The sequence below is a fragment of the Rhinolophus sinicus genome, chromosome 8 (assembly GCF_057876585.1).
Source record: "Rhinolophus sinicus isolate RSI-liver-muscle chromosome 8, RSI-T2T, whole genome shotgun sequence".
NCBI classification, from domain to species: Eukaryota; Metazoa; Chordata; class Mammalia; order Chiroptera; family Rhinolophidae; genus Rhinolophus; species Rhinolophus sinicus.
Window position 1 is genome coordinate 53,955,467 of NC_142508.1, and position 20,688 is coordinate 53,976,154.

General features: G+C 41.4%; 1 protein-coding gene across 1 annotated transcript in view; it reads right to left on the bottom strand.

The window, feature by feature from the left end:
- CDH13 (cadherin 13) overlaps positions 1-20,688 on the bottom strand; it is a 985,128-nt gene that overhangs the window by 539,214 nt on the left and 425,226 nt on the right. The window contains exon 4 of the mRNA XM_019743731.3: positions 13,740-13,856. Within this exon, the coding sequence (XP_019599290.3) occupies positions 13,740-13,856 (117 nt within the window). The remainder of the gene's footprint in view (positions 1-13,739; positions 13,857-20,688) is intronic.

Here is a 20,688-nt window from a genome sequence, read left to right on the forward strand (position 1 = left end):
GTCACCCCCGTGAGACAAAATCTACTTTACATGTTACAAAATATAAACTATATAATACGTGTATAAATGCATATTCATAGATTACATTTAAATTTCTGAAACTTTCCCCAAATATCTCCTTTCTTCACCAAGTTCATCATTTTACCCTCTGAACAGTAACTGATATACTAAAGAAAAAATTATGTTGATTAATCCCCAATTTAATAGCATTTACTCTGCATATGAAAGAATATATAGGTACCTGTAGGAAGAAGTAAAGGGGTGTACTTTACTGTTAAGCAATCGTAGGGAGACCACTGGAGCTTTTTTTGACCATTCATTCATTCAATAAATATTTACTGAGAGCCTAGTCTGCGTCAGACATATACTAGATGCTGAAGATACAATGGACAAAACTTGGACAAACAACCAATGCAGGAATTATGCTCCCAATTAGCCTGTTTGGGTGACATAAGTCACTCTCCTCAAACGAGACAGGGAGTCACACAGCGGGACATTTGCCCTGATACATTCCCCTTCCTGGAGTTCTTCAGCCAGCTTTTCCTGTTCAAAGGCTGAGCTGGACCTGCAGCGTGCTCTGACCCCGGGAGGGCATGTGGGGTCATTAGCTGACCTCGTCAGGTTGGACTCCCCTCTAAGACCACTGCCAAGAGCAATGGAAAGATAAGGGATAAAATCAGTCTTAGAAACGATCCTACAAATTGTGAACGCCCTGCCATCAGTCACCGTGAGCGTGTGCTGAGCCTCCTCAAGCTCTGGGAAGTCCCCAGCCATTGTCAGGACAATGAAGACGCAGAAGACCAGGTGTAGGCAAAAGGGCACTAGAAGGGGGGCAGGGCATGAGGACTTTTCCCACCTTGTGACCCTGGGCAAATCATTTCCCATCTTACCTATAGAGTGAGGTGTTTGGACGCAGCCGTCTCCAGTGTTCCTTCCAGCATTAATGTTCCATTATCTCTCTGAATTGAGAGAAGACTGAAGTGTTGATAAATATAGATGCAGCCTAAGAGAAGCAAAACTTTCAAGATGGATTCCTCTGACTTCAGAAGGGGACTAGGAGACATTTCAGACAGTCAGTGGTTCATTGAGGGTGTCAGATGAGGATGGGTGTGTAAATTGTCTGTTCTACAAACTGTACATCAGCAGGCCAAGACTCGGTCATTTATCATGGAGGAAATATTTCTTTATCTGAAAAATAATGTGTTGCTAGAGGTCCTTGGTATTATGAGGTTGGGTCATTGCATTCCCAGGAGGTAGAAACAAGGGGAAGAAACAAAAATCATGAAGTGTTCTTGCGTCATTGTTTATCATGTTCCATGTCTTAAGGATTTTTGCACGATGGCCACTTATTAATAATTCTAAAAGATAACAGAAGAAGGTGGGCTGTCAGAGACCCAACTGAGAAGAGAAGTTTGTGATTGGACCAAACCAATGTCGTTATCAGGAAGAGGTGGGAAACCTTAATACAAAGAAGTAGTAACCAAGTTGTATCCATGGAACTTGACCACAAATTAGTCTATTATTATTATTACTATTATTAATATTATTATTGCCAGTCCCACCTAACACAGGGCAGCTCAGATGTGTGAAGCCATTCACCCCAGTAGACGACTGAGAGACTAGTGTGGCTAACATCTGATACTTCTTAGTAACACCTTGATTAGCAAAGAAGAAAAGTTAGAAAATCCTCTGACTTGAGGTCTGTTTGTTGGGACCCTAAACTTTTCATTCTTTGGCTCATAAAATAACCTATTAGATTAAATGAAAGCCTGTTGAGAGCATGAAAGTTTCCCTAGCTTTGGCCAAGAATTCCTAGAAGCCTGACTTAAAGATTGACTTCTCCTCCGGACCCTGGGGTTGGGAGGGAGGAAGCTCTACAAAATCCTCAAGTTTAGTATAATAATCAATCGATATACCTATTTACATACATATCTATGCAGAGATTTATAAGTGGTGATGGCCACTGCAATATGATTTACTACTAGGACCTGTTAGATGGAAACAACAAAATGCTAGTCATTGGGGATTGCATAAAAGGTTTTCACCATTTTTGTGTCGTCTCCTTTGGCATTTGGTATGTCATGCGGCATCCTTTGCAGAATATTTTAAGTGCAAAAAAAAAAAAAAAGATACATCACATTACAAAGGGAACCCCTCTATCCATGGACCCCTGCGGGGTCTGTAGACCCCACATTAAGAAGCCCTGGAACTCAATGACAGTGGTACCCATGGCATACTGTACCAGTCTTTCAAAACTTCATTGAAGAAAGACATTTGAGGATATGAAAGATATTTCTGTGACATTGGTGAGTGAAAAATCAAGAAGTACCAGATGGTCATGTTGGACATTGCATGTTTAGGATAGAGCTTCCCAAACTGCAGGCCACAGAACTAGGGGGCCGTCAGCAGCACCGGGGTGCTTGTGAGAATGGGAATTCTCAGGCCCCACCCCGGACCTATGGAATCCACAGCTCTGGGGATGAGGCCGGAAATCTCTGTTCTCACAGATCTGTGCACCCTGTAAGGTTGGGAAGCATTGCCCTGGGGTGTCCACAGTGGTTACCTCAAGTCGGAGGAGTGCGGGAAATTCTTACATTGTTGTTAAATATATATTGTTTTCTTTAAGGTTCTTACAGTGAACATCTATTATTCTTATAATAAGGGAGAAAAGTTATTTTTTTTTAAAAAAAAAAGACAGATTTATTTCACAGCATGTTAGGAATGATTTCCAGATGCAAATAACAAAATAAAAGCACCACTTGTGAGCAATTTCAAGTTGTCAAATAAATGAACTAAAAACTGAGCAACACAGAGCCTGTGAATTGTGTATACTAATACGTAGCCAAACATCGGATTCAAAGAAGAAATTACTAAGAAGAAATGTATTTAGAATTAATTTGAGGCTAGAAAGCCAACAGTGAACACAGCTGTTATGCATTTCTGAGCTGGCAGGGAAAAAAAAAAAAAATCACAGCAAGAAAGGACTAACAAAAATTCCTGGGCATGCATCGGGGCAAGGTTATGTTCAGATCCAGGAAGGCATGAGCAAGGGACATCTGAAACTCTGGTGTTCCCACAGGCCTGACGCTGCTGCAAAGTGAATCTGTTCCCTAAAAGAACAGCCCTCTGCCTCATCTGAAAGTCCATCTCTATCTATATAACCTGCAGGTAGATTTGTCTCCTCTAGGAGAAATTCTCTCTTATTTCAAGGAAGGGGAAAGAGTAAACTTTGGAGAGAAGGATTAAATAGCTGCTTCAGTTTCATGAAAGGTTCACGGATGCACAGCTAAACGCTCAGTCCGGGTGGCTTTCTTCAGCATCCTAAGGAGGCATAACGTTCCCAGCTAAGAGGGCACCTTCGCCTGTTTCCTTCCCTCACCCACCATGCACTCACCCACCGATGGTACCCTTTCTCCCTGAAAATACATCTTGACTCTGTGTCTTGTCTTCAGTCCCCCTGCTCTTCCCTGCCCTTCACTGTCTACCTGGACCGTTGTCACAGCCTCTACCTGGGTCTCCCCTGCTCCTGGTTTTCTCATTCTTCAGGTAGGACCCACTGTAACTAGACTAATCTTCCTAAAGCGCTAATCTGACCATGTCATTCCCCTATTTCTAACCCTCTGTCACCTGTAGAAAAGATGCAAACTTCCCAAAGTAGTTTTTATGGTTCTCCATCTCCTAACTCTTGGTTATTTCTCTAATTTTATTCATGAGTTCTCCTTATATTATAGCCATGTTCAGTTCCTCTCAGTTCTCCAGACACACCATCCTCTCTCTGGCCTCTAGAGATTGGATCAAGTTCTTCCCACTGCCTGGAGAACTCTCTGTCTTTCCATCGTGCCTTCACTTTGCCTATTGACAGCCATCAACCAGGCAGAAATCCTCTTAGGAATTGCTTCCTCGGCCTCTCAACTCCACGTTCCCACAGCTCCCTGTTGTAGTGTTTATCTGCCCGTTTAGAGTTCTGTGTCTCCCCTCGAATGGATGCGCTGGCACATACAGCTGTGTGATAAAAATATTCCTGAATGAATAAATGAAAGAGACCCAATCTTTCAGCCGAGGACAGATGTTTGCCTGCCCAAGAGGCCTAAGCTGAGGCTCTTTCTTCATCTGATCCAAACCACACAATGCAACAACGCCCATAGATGGGAACATTTGAACTTGCAGCAAAGGGTCTCTGTGCCCATGACATCCCCCATGACGTCCGGAGGCAGGCCAACACCACGCCTGGAGGCAGTGTTCTCAGGACCCACCCCAAGTGCTAGTCTAGCTCTCATGATCCCACTCGAAAGCCAGGGCTACTTCCAAGGTAGAAAAGGAAACAAAGGTGGGTTCTCCGCTTACTCCTTCCCCTTTTCAGAAAACCCTGTAGTGGCCTGATTCTGTCTCCATCCAGTTTCTGCCTCAATCCCCCTCCAAGCTGGGACTGGAAATCTAACCATGCGAGGGCCAGTCCATTCCCCACGGGACCCTGGGCCCTGTATCTTCACAGCCCTTATCGAGCGAGTCAGCTGTGGCCTTGCCACCGAGAAAAACGAGCAGTGACATCTCTTAATTACACCAAAGTGGGCCTTTTCTGCTTTCACTTTTAGTCCTTGTGGCTCCCTTTGACCAGGGTTGGCAGCAGAGATACCAACAAAAAATGCGTTGTCTGAAGCAAGGCAGTGGCTTTCCTCTCCTGGGGAAGAAAGCCCTTTTTTGCTTCTCAACATGTGAGGTATTTGTTAAACTAAGACATGACCTCCGGCCTTGACTCCGTGTGCACACACACATATCAAATAAATGTTTGTGACGTGAACCTCATTTCCCCACACTTTGCAGATAATTCTCTCTCTCCCTTTTTTATTTTCTAGGTAGAATTGGGACAATTGTCACTGAATTGGTCAACCCCAGGAGATTGACTCAGAGGAGAGGTATGGCAGGGCTGAAAGAGTAAAGGTTCAAGGTCTGCTTCTAGCTTGCACCTGGCTGTGTGACAAGTCACTTAATGTGATATAAGGAGCAGAGTTGCTCAAAATGACCCCTGATGTTCACCTTGGACAAGAAACTAGTTAAAACCTGGGTGAATGGGTGGATGGATAAGCCACTTCTCCGTGCTGGACGTTCCACTCAAGCATTGCTCCCCATGGGGTCAGTGCATCCCCAATCCCATCCAGCACCCCATTCCATGGGCCTCAAGGTCAATGGTATGCTGGTGCCCGCTTCTACCATTTCTTGAAAGCCAATTGTTAAGTATTCAAATAGTTTTCAAGTCAGTCACTTGAAATTGGCCACTGGAGTATTTACACCAAAGGAAGTGGCAAACACTACAAATCAGGGCTGCCCTGATCCCCAATAGCCAGTTTGCCAGTATCTGGCAAAGGCATCTGGCTTTGAGCATCTGGAATCTGAGACAACTCCTATAAATCTGGGTACCTGCGCTCAGGCTGTCAAACTGCAGCAGTCTGATTATCCATCCACTGAGAAGGTTGTATTTGAAGTGGCCAACTAAGAAGGGAGAACCATGGGAGCAGAATGCCACTCCTAGCAAACCCACATGATGTGTTCAGCTCTCTGTCCAGGCCCTAGGATACCTCTCTGTGGGATGATGGGGAACGGGAGGACTCCTTCTCATTTTTGGCTGACCATCGGCTTATATGTATTGTCTTTTTCCAGTAAAGCCTATTCCTTAATCCATGCCATGTGCGATTTGAAATACCTCTAGAGCCCTCCCTGGTTCATGGCAGGTGGCAACACAGAAGGAACTCATCTTATACAACAATTCAGTTTGTACCACAAGTGGACAGTCCTGCATGGTGCTCTAGGCTCAATTTCCTCAATGGTACAATAGGGGTCTAATACTGGTTTCTGAAAGTATGTGTACTAGTCAAATGTCAATTCATGTGAGCATACAATGCAAACAGCAAAGACCCATGGAAATTAAACATTTATATGTGTTATGGTATAGAGATCACTGCTTTGACATTGAAGAGCCCTAGGTGTCAGTATCAGCATTGCCACTATCTTGGGCAAATAACTTAATTTCTCTCAGTGTCAGCTTCCCTATCTGAGAAACGGGAGTAGTACTTTCTAGGGTTGTTGTAAGAACTAAACAGAATGATAGGGGTAGCCATGTTTGGCTTAGATCCTGACACTCATTAGATGTTGAAGAGTCTAGTTGAATTTGAAAATTCCTCAACTCTCCTCCCTCTAGGGCACTAATTCAAGCCGAAATGCCAGATCCTTTAATGTTCGCAAATAATTAAATATAAATTCAGTCTGGGGCCCAATGCATATAACAATAAAGCCCTAAGAAACGTTTAAACTGAGAACTGAAAGGGGGATAAACTCAGGGCTAGAAATATTGCTTCTTCCATAGGCTCAGATGCCTTTATTTGCTAGATGTGTATCAGGGAGGGCATTTTTGCATAGATATTCATTTGGCAAAGAACCAAAACAACTCAATTATGTCTTATCATTAATTAAATTTTGTGGAAAGAGGGCAGCACTTGCTAATGGTGAATATAAGCTTTTATTAGACTTAGTCAAAATAATTTAGAATTAACTCTGTTTAGTTGTGAATAAAGATAAAAGTTTCAATTTTTTATTTATGGGGATTTAAAATGCCAGTGTATATATGAGCAAACCCAGAAATACAAGTGCACACACACATTCTCTCTTCCTTCCTCTCTCTCTACACACACATACACACACACACACACACACACACACACACACGTGCACAAAATCCATCAACACCAAATCTATCACAATCTGCTAAGAATGCTTATATGACCTGACATAATGGTTGACTGCCAAGCTATTTATCTGATGGCCTCAGTGCCATTGTGGACAATTAAAATGACTGGAAATAGCCAGTCTGACCATATAATGGTCTGTTAATACCATTCTAACAACCAACCAGGCTATGATCACTTTCATTAGTCAGTAACCAGTGAATGCCTTATTCAACCAGCCATACACCTGACTAGAATTTAAGTCCAAGAATATTTGAGTTCCTACTGTGTGTTAGGCAGTGGACTGAACTGCTATACTCGATGAATTATAGTTAATGGGAAGATAAGAAAAATACAAAAGAAACTATGTTGCTGCTCAAAATGTGTTCAGTGTCATCAAAGAACTATAAACAACGTGTAAAGGAGATCAAGCAAAAATTTCATGGTAGAGACTATAAAAAATAAGCTTTAGCCCAGCACTGCCCAAAAGAAATATAATGTGAGCCATATGAATAATTTAAAAATTTCTGGTAGCCACCTTATAAACAAGTAAAAAGAAACACGTGAGATTAATTTAAATCATATCAAATATACAAAATATTTTAATTTCAACATAACATCAATATAAGAATTATTAATGAGATATTTTCTATTTTTTGTGTGTTTACTAAGGTTTTGAAATCCTATGTGATATATTACACTTATACCTCAATTTGGACATCACATTTTCAGCAAAAGAAATTCATCTGTATTTAGATTAAAATTTAAAGTTCAAAAGGTAGATTCACATGCCAAGTGGTTCCAATAATCGCATCAAGTAGTAGTTCTTAAGTTTAAATGAAAATTAAATTTAAATAAAAAATTAACATCCAGTTCCTCAGTTGCACTAGCCACACTTCAAGTGCTCAGTAGCCACATGCAGTTAGTGGCTGCCATATTGGATGGTGTGGATGTGGAGCTTTCTGCAATGGTGGACACACTCCATTGGACAGTGCAGCCTTAGAATGTAAATGGTGCAGTCTCTATGGAGTGAGGATGAAGACAGTGAGTGTGTCCAGGGAGGAGGAAAGAGTTCAAAGTCATGGATAGGAAAGGCATATGTTACAAGTGGCTCTGCTGAGTGTAGAAATAACTCCCGCAGTTCATCTTAACTAGAATTTTTGAGTAATGACCTTCTGGACATCTTGGATCCCCTACATTCAAATCTCTCTCTTATACATTAGTCAATGGTAAGTTTTACTTATTGAATAAGACTGCTAGTTGTTCTAACAGGAGGACACTAAAATATGTAAATTTCTGAGAAGAGGCGTGTTGGTAGGTTTGGATACGAATGGTGGAGCAATGGAGCAAGGGACGCTAAGCCCACATCTCAGTCGGAGGGTGAGATGGAGCAGGGCTGGGGGTCAGTATCAGCTGACTGGTCCAGCTTCTGGGGATGCAGCTGGGCACCTGTGGGTTCTTCAAGTGATGCCAATAACGAGTACACAGAGGAAAACATGTTTAATTGTAAGGCCATTAGATCCTTAGCACCCATTTGCAGAGGTGGGCATAAATGAGAAGTATAGAGTGTTTGGAGAGGCTTCTAAGAAGTCATATGTCCAAAGCTCTGAGGAATATTTACGAACTGCCATAAGTCACCCTTATGTATTACTGACATTCATGACACAATCAAAGCCCAGTCCTGGTTCAGTGGTTTTCACGATTTGCTCTAATGATCTATGTTGATTCCTTTTACAAAGAGCACATGGCCTAATTATCTATTTCTTCCATTCTGGGCTAAAGATGTCCTTCGGAAGCCCCATTCTACCAATTTATAGGGGGTATAAAAAAAGGATTTTCAGTAAATGTATTTTCATTGGTTTTGATGAAAAGGGTTTGTGATGAAAGTAGAATCTCTAATAAGCATTTCATAAATGGCTTGTCTTTCAAACTTAATATAAAACAGAATAAAATACGTCTCCCAAAGACCTTCTTGCTTTTTCACAGATTTAAAGTCCCCTGCTCTCAATCAATCGGGTCCAAGAACTCAAAATTCTCTACAGATGCCATCAAATATTTATCAGTGAAAGTTGATAAAACTGAGAAATTATTTATGGCCCAAATTTTGAAATTGTCATACTTTGAAGGGAGAGGGGGGAAAAAAGGCACACATTAGGAACTACGCATTTCTTGCCAGGGCACACATTCCCAGATCCTCCATACTGCCTAGAATTCAAAAATGGGAAGGAAATCACAGGTTTGGGGAAGTGTGCTCATGACTGGGTGTTTTATCCTTTTTTCAGAAACATTGAGAGATATGATAGAAAAGCAGCCCCCAAATTCTAGTAATGTAGCTACTTACCAATTAATTTCTTTGGCAGATAGATGAATTATGCATCAGTCAAAACTCTGTCTAATCCCTAGAGCTGCCTGCATAACCTTTCCGTGAATATGCAATTCTACATGGTACAACCCTGAACTGAGAAAAACTCCCATGGAGGGCTAATTCCAGGAAGCACCTTGCTTTTGATGTCTTTCCCCTTTAGTATATGGGCCTCCTTTCCTTAAAGGAATTCAGATTTTGATAAAATATGACAAAAGAAAATAAAGAAACGGGTACTTACTCTGCATTCACCCTCTTGAGGTGCAAAACAAACAAAAAGGTACTTTTGTGCCAGCATGGCAACTCTTGTGTTGTTTATCATAATTTTACATTTGGCTAAATTTAATTTTTTTCCCAGCTTTGGGAAAAAATTATAGAAAAGTAGAAAGAAGTTTATAGCTATCGACCATTCAGCCATCACCTAGATTCTACTATTACCAATTTACTATTACTTGTTTTCTCATACGTCTATCCATTAATCATCCCTCAGTCCAAAATGTTTTTTGGTTTCAAAGAAACTTAATTTTAATGCTGTTTTAAAGAGAACAATTTTCAGCAAGGATATTTCATTCCATGGAAGAGAATTCTCAGATTGCACTTAGCCCAAAGCATATCGGTTAAGAACACAGACTTTGAAATCTCAAAGACTTGTTACATAGCTTGTCTCGGCTCTAAAGGCACTGTGTGACTTCGGACAGGTTACTCCACTCCTCTGAGTCTCATTACCCTCATTGGCTCATTAGGAGATAATCCTCATGGTGCTGTTATTATGAGAATTCAGCATAATAGATGAAAATTGCTTATGATTTACAGTACTGGACAAACAATAAATTTGTGATGATTTTTTCCCACTCTGCTGTAATCTTCCAAGATCAAGGATTTTTTCCCTTCATTACTAAATCCTCAGCCTCTAGCACAATGCCTTGTAAACAGCAGAAGCTGAATATATGCTTGTTGACGTGAACTGGGTTGAATTTCAGAGATTTTCCCTCCTGGGATACAGCGAGGACTTATTAACGAAGAGAGGCAAGTACAACTGGTTTCAAAGGTATGAGATGCAACAAAGGTAGTCCAGAAAATGAGGGGGGGACAGAGGATGAGACAAAGACAGAGAAAACCTAGCCTGCAAATCAAAAGGACGTATATCAAGTTTAGTGATGTCCTGTCCAAAGTGCCCTGTCCTGTCCCGTGGACCTCACCTTTTGGGTGCATACCTGCAGACTTCTAGCTGCCATGTGGTTTGTTGCCTGAAGGTCTCCCCCAAACCCCAGAAAGCCGTTGTGCCTGTGTGCAGAGCACAGGGCAGGCCACTCTAGGAGTGGCCCTGAACCAGACTGGTGGGGTTGGCATGTACGTACCCCAGCCCCCTTCCCTTGGCGTGGATAACCCTGAGTGCGCTCTATGCCATTTCCCAGCACTTCCCAATGGAATTACAATCCATTCACTCAGAGGGCCAGTTGCCTTGATAAACTGGCCTCTCAGCGAGTGCTTCCCTTCCGTGTCTTACTTCCTCACCCCCTTACCAGCATTCTCTTCACCTCCTAAAGAAACTACGGGCATTTGAATGCTTGTCTCGCGGAACTCAAAGTGAGACAAGTGTCTTTATCCTTTTATAACCACAGAATCTCTTCAAATGACATTCTACACTGAAGTCTGGTATGTAATATTTATAAAATTAGAGCTGCCTTGACCCAGACAGTTTGGTAGGTGAGGATGACATGTGGAGGCTACAGCCGCGCTTCTTTGGTGTTTTTTCCCTTCTCCCCACCTCCCCAGCGTTCACTGAAGACACCTATAAGCTGTCACAGCTCCACAGAGCATTGCTTGTCAGCTCCTGATGGAGTTGACAATGAGTAAAGATATAAAGAAAAGGATAAGATGAATGAACAAAAGCAAGGAAGCACAAAGAGAGAAAGTATGCCTTCAAAGGCATCAAAAACATGGGGAAACAAGCAGTTTTAGGAAGGCAGTGCAGTTATTCTGCAAAAACCACCTGGAGGTTTGGGAGGATTTCACCCATTGCAAGGTTAGTAGGCTATCACATTTAGAAAAGCAATTGATTTGTAGAGAATTCAGGTTGAGAGCCCACGTGGGCTGTACATGAGGGGCTAAGCAGAGATGAATCCTCAGTTGGGGAACAACATTGTGTTTTGAGGCTGTGACAAGTAAGAAGCAATGCAGAAGAACATCCCTAGTTAGCTGCACACTTACTGACCCATTATGTAGCTCAAGGAAAGAGTCTTATGCAAACTATTCAAATATACTCAGGGGGATGAAAACGTGGGATTGAAGGAAGCTTTAGGATGACCAGCTTTAGGATGACCACGTAATGCTCAAATCTGGCCATGCTTAACAGGAAAGGTGTTGCTCATGACAATAACAATTATGCCAGGACAACCAATTTTCCAAGCAACTTGCGTATATGACCACCCTTGTTATAACTTAATTAATGGAATTGAATCTCCATACTGAATACATTATCTATTAGTGGAAGGCGGCACAGGGGCACGTGTTTTAGACCAGACCTTTGTAAACTTGATTGTGCATCAAAATCATCTAAAGGCATGCCCAGACTCCTGGTCTCGTTACACGAGGGTCTGGTTCAGTGGTTCTGGGGTGAGACCTGAGAATGTACATGTCTAGTAAGCAACCAAGGAGGCTGATGCTGCTGGCTCACGGCCACCCTTGGAGTAGGATTGGCTTAGGTCCATGGTCCTCAGCCTGGACTGCACATCAGAATTACACAAGATCTTAGAAAGTACTGATGCTTGGTTCTCAGCCCCTGACCAGCTGAATCAGTCTCTGAGGGTGCAGCCTGGCATCTGTAGCTGAACTGCCCACAGGTGATTCTGAGGCACAGTGAGGACTGAGAACACCAGGCTTAAATAACAAGCACCCCACTTGTGCCTCAGAAACTGTTTGGGGCAGAGTCTTGCAGACTTGAGGACTCCGGTCCCTTGGCAATTGCCAGGGTTGGCTTCAGGGAAAACTACCGATAGCCACCGCAGTGGCTAGGGCTGCCCAAAGCGGCAGGACTCACGAGCCCCTTAAAAGCTTCCTTTTATATCATATCCTGCACTCCTGGCAAGGTTTTGCTTACAGATCGACATCTGGCACAGTGGTCGTTCAAAATCATAAATATGGTGATTATGAGGATATTGATCATTGGTGCTTCTAGTTTTCAATAGAAGTAGATTTCCAATAGTCCAAATCACCCTCGCCTCTCTCCCAGATTGCTGTAAAAACAACCTCTTAGCCTGTCTCTGTCCATTCCTCCTACCATTCTGCTCCCACAAATAACACCCTATTGGGCAGCCGGAAGTATCTTTCAAAGCAAACACCACACACACACACACACACACACACATACACACACCCCGGGAAGACCTTCCAATGCTTTCCCTGCTGCACACACCATGAAGATGCCACTCCTGAGCATGGCTTCCAGGCCCCTATGCCAGGCTAGCTGCTCTGACATCAATTTTTACCAGTCTCCTCTGCTCACTGCATGGTAGTCAACCAGCCATGTTTCTCCTAAAATACGTCCCATTCTTTCCCATTGCCAAGCTTCTCACATGCAGTTCTCACTGCCAAGAATGCAGTTGACCCAGACCTTCCTTCCCAGGGCTGCCCCTTTCTCATCCTTCCAATCGCCACTCGAGGGTCAGCAGCTCAAGTTAGTCTTTTCCAGCCATCTGTGTACAGATTCCCTCCTCCCTCTACTCTTTGTTCCTGCCATTTACTCTTTTTCGCATCACCCTGTTTCTGTTTTTCAAAGCATTTGTTGTCCTCTGCAATTTCCTTGTTTATTTATTTGCTCATTGAAATGTCTGTTCCCCCCACAACAACACAAGCTCTATCACGACAGGCACTTGTATGCTTGTTCACACCCATAGTCACCCAATCCCAGTCTCGGAGTCCAGCATGTAACAGGTCCTCCTTAATCATTTAATGAATGAATAAACAGTCCAACAGCACCAGTCGTTGAGATCATTCATTCAACGGAGAGCTACTGTTCAAATGTCAAGTTCACCAAAAAATACAAACTGGCAAAAACTGGATTCTCCATGTCGACTCTCCTATTGGAATAGAATGTGTTGATCAGGGAGCATCAGTATTTCTGTTGATTTAACTGGGAGTACTTCTCAGAAAAGTTTTTGTCTTGATTTATGCAACAGTGTTTTCTGGATCTGGTTGGTATGATTTAGTTCCTTTGATCTGGTTTAATTTTTAGAAAGCTTATCCAATGGTGCTCCTAGAACAACACATTTGAAAACTTGGATCCAAATGAAAAGGCCACACGTATCATCACACCACTGTAGAGAGAGAACTTACCTGGATGGTTGCCTTGACATCATCTATAAAAGCACCCCGTCTATGTGTTAACCACTAACACCCTTGTGATGACGTCAGCATCATGACCTACCACACAGATCTCCGGATCATGATATTCAAAGCTGTGACTATTGTTTTTTGCAACTTCCTCTTTTACTGTTGTTCAATAACTTTCGACTTTTTTTTTTTGTCAAAACACTTTGGCCTCTTGTCATAGAGGAACCGAGGCCAGTTCCAGCAGATGACCCAGTCAGTCAGCTTGTCTCATGCATGCTCCTCTCTTAACAAAAACATGCTTCTGTCATTTGCGTTTTTTCCTGACTTACCTTGCCAACGTCTCTTGGGAAAGGTTGTCTCTGATTCTCTGGAATTAAGATGGGAGATACCACGATGGACCTCTTTTGTCTTGGGACTGGAGAAGTTCTTGCAAATTTAAATATATCCTAAAAGAGAGAAAAAAAACAAAACAAAATCAATTGACCAGCATCCCCCATGGAGCGGATGTATCGGTCTGCTCCGAGACATGGTTCCTTTGTTGTGAAGGCACACAGCTGTTTGGACACTGTTCATTTTATTCCATCAAACCTCATTAGCATTAGCAAGTACATCCTTAGAATTACACGAAAGCTGACATTGTGATTCTCAATGACTATCATTACGCTATTTAATTCCATTTTCTGAATCATTCTATTCACAATGCCAGTCTTGATTTATACATCCTTGCGTGCTCGTATATTCCCGCTCTTTATCTGCCAAGTGAGGAGATTACTCACCTGGTCAAAACCCATAGAACTCACTGGATATAAAAATGACTCGTCTCATGGCCAACTGCAAGGCTCTTACACACACAAGTGAACAGGGATGAAGGGCAATCACAAAGTTCCAAACTGTCGGGCATTATGGAGGCTTGTAGTCAATGTTTATTCAAGGACCATTTGTTATTATTGTCAGTAGGAGGGCTGTTTTGATGCACTCCCTACACAGTGTGTCCCCAACTTCAATCACTGGAACATCACTTTTAGGATGTCTGCCCCGTCTGTGACTCACCTTTCTAATTAAATAAACGTGTGCAAAAAAATCCCTCTTTATCAATATTTTAAATAAAGTAACAGTATTGCTCTTTATAGAAAGTAGGAAAACATGAAAATAAACATATTGGGGACCAAATGATGTTACTAAATTTGAGCTAGAAACTCCAGGAAAAAAAGCTCCTCTTTGTAAAAGGGGAGATAAGAAAGGGGTAGAGGGGCGTCAAAATGTTGTTAGCAGCAAGCTGAGACTTTCTCCTTGATCTGATCAGAGGACTGCAAGAAAACTGAAAATAGAACGTCATTTAAAAAATATAAACCAGTCTTATTCAATGCCATGTATGAATTAATGTATCATCAAAGGTATGCATCTGAAACTGTGTACAACAGGTTCCTATCAAAATCATGTGACAAATGATATTTAAATATCAACACTGACACATGCCCCATAAAATATATGTGTATGTCTATGTATGTACATATGGTATACATCTGTATGTATACACCATGCATATATAGACATACAAGGTCTGACAATTAAGTTCATAAACTTGTTCAACGATATTGCTAACCTTTTTTTGATATCACAGGGATTATTCATTACGAATTTGTACCAACTAGACTAACAGTTAACCAAGTTTACTATTTGGAAGTGCTGAAAAGGCTGCGTGAAAAAGTTAGACGACCTGAACTTTTCGCCAACAATTCATGGCTCTTGCATCACGACAATGCACCAGCTCACACGGCACTGTCTGTGAGGGAGTTTTTAGCCAGTAAACAAATAACTGTATTGGAACACCCTTCCTACTCACCTGACCTGGCCCCCAATGACTTCTTTCTTTACCCGAAGATAAAGGAAATATTGAAAGGAAGACATTTTGATGATATTCAGGACATCACGGGTAATGTGATGACAGCTCTGATGGCCATTCCAGATAAAGAGTTCCAAAATTGCTTTGAAGAATGGACGAGGCGCTGGTGTCGGTGCATAGCTTTCCAAGGGGAGTACTTCGAAGGTAACCATAATGACATTCAGCAATGAGGTATGTAGCACTTTTGCTAAGATGAATTCATGAACTTACTTGTCCGACCTCGTATACATACATATATACATATATGTACACATATACATATATATATATATATATATATATATATATATATATATATATATATATCATAGTTTTAAAGGAAAATTTACATAAGGAAAGTCACACTAGAAATAAGATTAGCTAAGGCTATGGAAGCTTCTAGAAAGAATCTTTCTCTTGATTTTGGTGGGAGAGAAAACTGATGGTATTCTTGTGAAAAGCAATTGACAATATTTATCTATCAGGGTTAAATATACATATTTAATGTGCATATCCCTTCACTCTCTAATTTCACTCCTAGCAATACAGACACTAAATTCAAAGGAAAATAAAACCATATGCAGGAAGATGTTTGGTGAGACATTACTTACAAAGGGCGACAGTGGCAAACAAACTAAACGTTCAACCACAGGACCAAGGAAAAGTGAGTCCCTGAGTGGGAGACACTCTTAAGCACTTTGCAACAGTCAGTTGTAAAGACCCTGTTCTAACCACATTATCACCATTTGAGCACTCCCACAATCGCCGTCACAAACTACATAATAGTAACAATTTATTAAGTGTGTATTGGGCAATGTGCTTGGCACATTACATGTGTCTGCTCTAATATTTGCAATACAATTCCCAAGTGGATCTTAGCCCCACCTCCCCAAACCAATAAGGAGTATCAAATTCAGAGTGGTTATGTCGGTTGCTCCAGTTCACCTAGCTAGCAGAGAGAATATATATAGACTAAAATGGGTAGGAAAATATAGAATACCATATTGGACATCTTCTATTTATATAAACTATATTGAACATAGAAAAACAATATTTGAAATCTTAATGAATGCGTCCAAACAAAACACTGTTTGGTCTCTAAGAAGACCAAAGAATCAATATTCAAGCAAAGGCAGAAAACTAGAGTGTATATGTAAGAGAGAGTGAGAACAAAGAATAATTAAAACAACAACAACCCACCAAGCAAAAAAACATTATGTATGTGTGTGTGTGTGTGTTGACACCTATATATACCAACCCAACTAAGTAAATAACAGCATAGAGAGTATGGAACAGACAATGAGAAGTCAATGGAAAACAGAGTGGAATATATTCATAAAACACTGATGTGTATCATCTGTGAAGATTCTGTTGGTTTATTAGGGGATAGGAAAAGAATAGAAGGTATGTAAAAAATGTGCAGTATATGAATCTTATTTGAAATAATAAAAACACTCAGGAAAACACTTTGAAAAGATTTAAAGTCCTTTTGGGTCCAAGATGGTGGATCAGGTAAATGCTGTGCCTACTGCATCCCAGGGTCACACCAAAATTATAAATAAATTATGGCACAATCAACCTTCAGAATCATCGGAAGCCTAGCTGCACAGAACCCCTGTAACTAAAGATATAAAGAAGGGGCCACATCAAGACTGGTCGGAGGGGTGGAGATGCAAAATGGGCTGACCCCAAACTCACAGATAGTGGTTGGGCACTGGGAGGGACACCTCAATGGCAAACGTTCCCCACCCCCTGAAGACGGAGGCGTCCCAGTCCCACACAGACTCCCTAGCCCTGGGGTCCCACGCCAGGAAGAGGAGTTCCCACAGCATCTGGCAGTGAAAATCCGCAAGGACTCTGTATGTCCGTCCTGGTGAGAAGAAAGGTGGCTGGAAACCCAGACACCCTTTTCAAGGGCTGCACATAGACTCACTCACTTGCAAACATTCACCTGGTCTCTGGCGGGGGGTTGGCAACGCAAAAGGCGCCAGAGACAGAGGAGGGAAGGAATTATGTGAATTCAAGATGACGGCTGGAGACACAGCAGCCACTATCCCTGGGTGGAGCCTGCCTCACATGTAGCCCACAGGAGGCTGCTATCTTTTCTATTTTAATCCCTTCCCCAAAGGGCCAAATCTGAGACAGCATTGGTTTGGTAAAATCCACATGTGCACACCACTTGGTGACACCCTGGCTCCCCACCTGGAGTGGCTAGTACTGCCTCACCTGGAGCACTCTCTGCCACTGAGTGGCCGGCCCACCCCACAAGCTGTGGAAGCAATCTATGGATTCAACGCAATCCCTATCAAAATGCCAATGGCATATTTCACAGAACTAGAACAAGCAATCCTAAAATTTATATGGTACCGTAAAAGACCCCAAACAGCCCCTGCAATTCTGAGAAAAAACAAAGCTGGAGGTATCATGCGACCTCAAATGAAATTACACCACAAGGCCATACTCATCAGAACAGCATGGTACTGGCATAAAAATAGACACACGGATCAAAGGAACAGAACAGAGAGCCCAGAAATAAATCCATGCCTATATGGTCGTTTAATCTATGACAAAGGAAGCAAGAATTTACATTGGGGTAAAGACAGTCTGTTTAATAAACAGTGCTGGGAAAACTGGACAGATACATACAAAGAAAATGAAACTGTACCACCTTTTTACACCATATAACAAGAATAAACTCAAAAGAGATTAAAGACTTAAATGTAAGACCCGAAACCATAAAACTCCTAGAAGAAAATATAGGAAGTAAACTCTCCAACATCACCCTCAGTAATATTTTTATTGATATATGTCCCCGGGCAAGGGAAACAAAAGAAAAAATAAACAAATGGGACTACATCAAAATAAAAAGATTTTGCATAGCAAAAAAAAAAAAAATCAACAAAATAAAAAGATATACTACTGAATGGGAGAAGATATTTGCCAGTGATACCTCTGATAAGGAGTTAATATCCAAAATTTATTTAAAAAACTCATACAACTCAACACCAGAAAAAACAAATAATCCAATTAAAAACCAGGCAGAGGACCTGAATAGACATTTCTCCAAAGAGGACAAAGAGATGGCCAACAGACATATGAAAAGATGCTCAGTATCACTCATCATCAGGGAAATGCAAATAAAAGCCACAGTGAGGTACCACCTCACTCCTGTCTGAATGGCTGTCATCAATAAATCAACAAACAACAAGTGTTGCGACGATACGGAGCAAAAGGGAACCCTCGTGCACTGTTGGTGGGATTGCAGATTGGTGCAGCCACTATGGAAAACAGTACGGAGGTTCCTCAAAAAATGAAAAACAGAACTACCTTATGACCTAGCAATTCCACTCCTAGGTATTTATCCAAAGAAATTCAAAACACTAATTCAAACTATATATATGTGTGTGTATATATATAGTTGGATCCATGCTAGTAAGTTTTATATATACACACACACACACACACACACACACACACACACATATGTGTATATATATATGTATATATGTGTGTGTGTATATACCCCTATGTTTTCTGCAGTGCTATTCACAATAGCCAAGATATGAAAACAACTGAAATGCCCATCAATAGATGATTGGATAAAGAAATTGTGGTTCATTTATGCAATGGAGCATTACTCTGCCATAAAAAATAATGAAATCTTACCATTTGCAATAACATGGATGGACCTAGAGGATATTATGCTAAGTGAAATGAGTCAGACAGAGAAAGACAAATACTATATGATTTCATGTATATGTGGAATCTAAAGAACAGAATAAATGAGCAAACAAAACAGAAATAGATTCATAGATACAGAGAAACTAATGGCTGCTAGACAGGAGGGAGTTAGAGGCTGGGTGAGAAAGGGGAAGGGATGAGGAAGTACAAATTGGTAGTCACAAAATAGTCACAAGGATATGAAATACAGTATGGGGAATATAGTCAATAATGTAAAAATTATGTATGGTGTCAGAGGGATACTAGACTTATCAGGGGATTACTTCATAAATTATATAAATACCTATCCACTGCACTGAATAGCTAAAACTAATATAAAATAATATTGAATGTCACCTATAAAATATATATATATATATATATATATATATATATATATATATATATATATATATAGTCATGGGATGTAAAGTACAGCATAGGTAATATAGTCAATGGTATGTAACAGCTATGTATGGTGTCAGACATGTAGTAGACTTACTGGGGTTATCACTTTCTGAGGTGTGTAAATGTCTAATCATGTTGTTTCATACACCTGAAACTAATTTAAAAAAAGATTTAAAGTCCTACGCAAATGTAAGGGGCTGGTGATTCAGCTCGGTAACAGTGCAAAGGTAGGCTTTAATTCATTATGGCAATACATGTGTAAATGTCTCTAAAGTAATGAAAAGTATACTGTATCATCAATAGCAAACTTTCCATTGTTTGCAGTAAAGGGTTTATTTGTGTTTGCAAGCCTGTGAATGGGTGATATTTGTGTCCTCTTTGGTGCCCAGAGTGTCCAGGTCCCTGAGTCCCCATTTTTTCTGCTGGTATGCTCCCAGCTCACTAGCTAGCCAAGCCTGCAGCTGTCAGTTCATTTCTCTGACTCTGGCAACTGGGTCTCATGTGCCTAAGAATAGAAAAAGGAGGCTCGGAGTCTCAGGGTGGGAAACAGCTCCTGGAAGGGAGGGAGGCGAGAGGCAGAGCGATGATTATAGCGATGCCTGCACGTGGACGGGACTCTGAGCCCACCATGCGGGCTGGGCCAGGGCTTCCTTTGTCGTCCAGCTCTCAATCTTTTGCCTTACAATAGCAGGGACCTCGATCAAATATTTGTCCATGACTGTGTTTCTATGTCTTTGGCTCCACCTCTTTCTTTGTCAGTGACTTAGGTGTATATCCATCACTACATGCTCATTGACAAGCGTCTACCTCTATCTCTGTTTCTGTGTCCACCCGTGATTGGATCCATGCTAATAAGTTTTTTGTGCTTTAAAGCTATGTCCTTCTGTGGGACTGGGGCCATTTAGGAGCCATAGTATCTGCCTTGAGTGACAATCATATACGATATGCATATCTGGGCATGTATGTGTAACCATGGTTATGCTCGTGTGTGTGTGCGCGCGCGTGTGTTGTGTCCATTTTGTGAAGCCTCTGAATGCACCTGACTGTGGCCATAACTTCACAGAAAGACAAGACAGAAGCAGTGGGGATAAAAAGAATATGACCAATTCAAGAGATGCTTATAGAAAGAGGAGATAGAATGTGGGAAAGACCAGAACATACGGGTAATAAAAGAGGCTGTTAGGATTCCGGGCCTTTTTGTGTTGCCATTACCAAGATAGCGGGCAAAGAGGAAAAAAAGCAGCTCTGGGCACAGATGCGCATTGGTG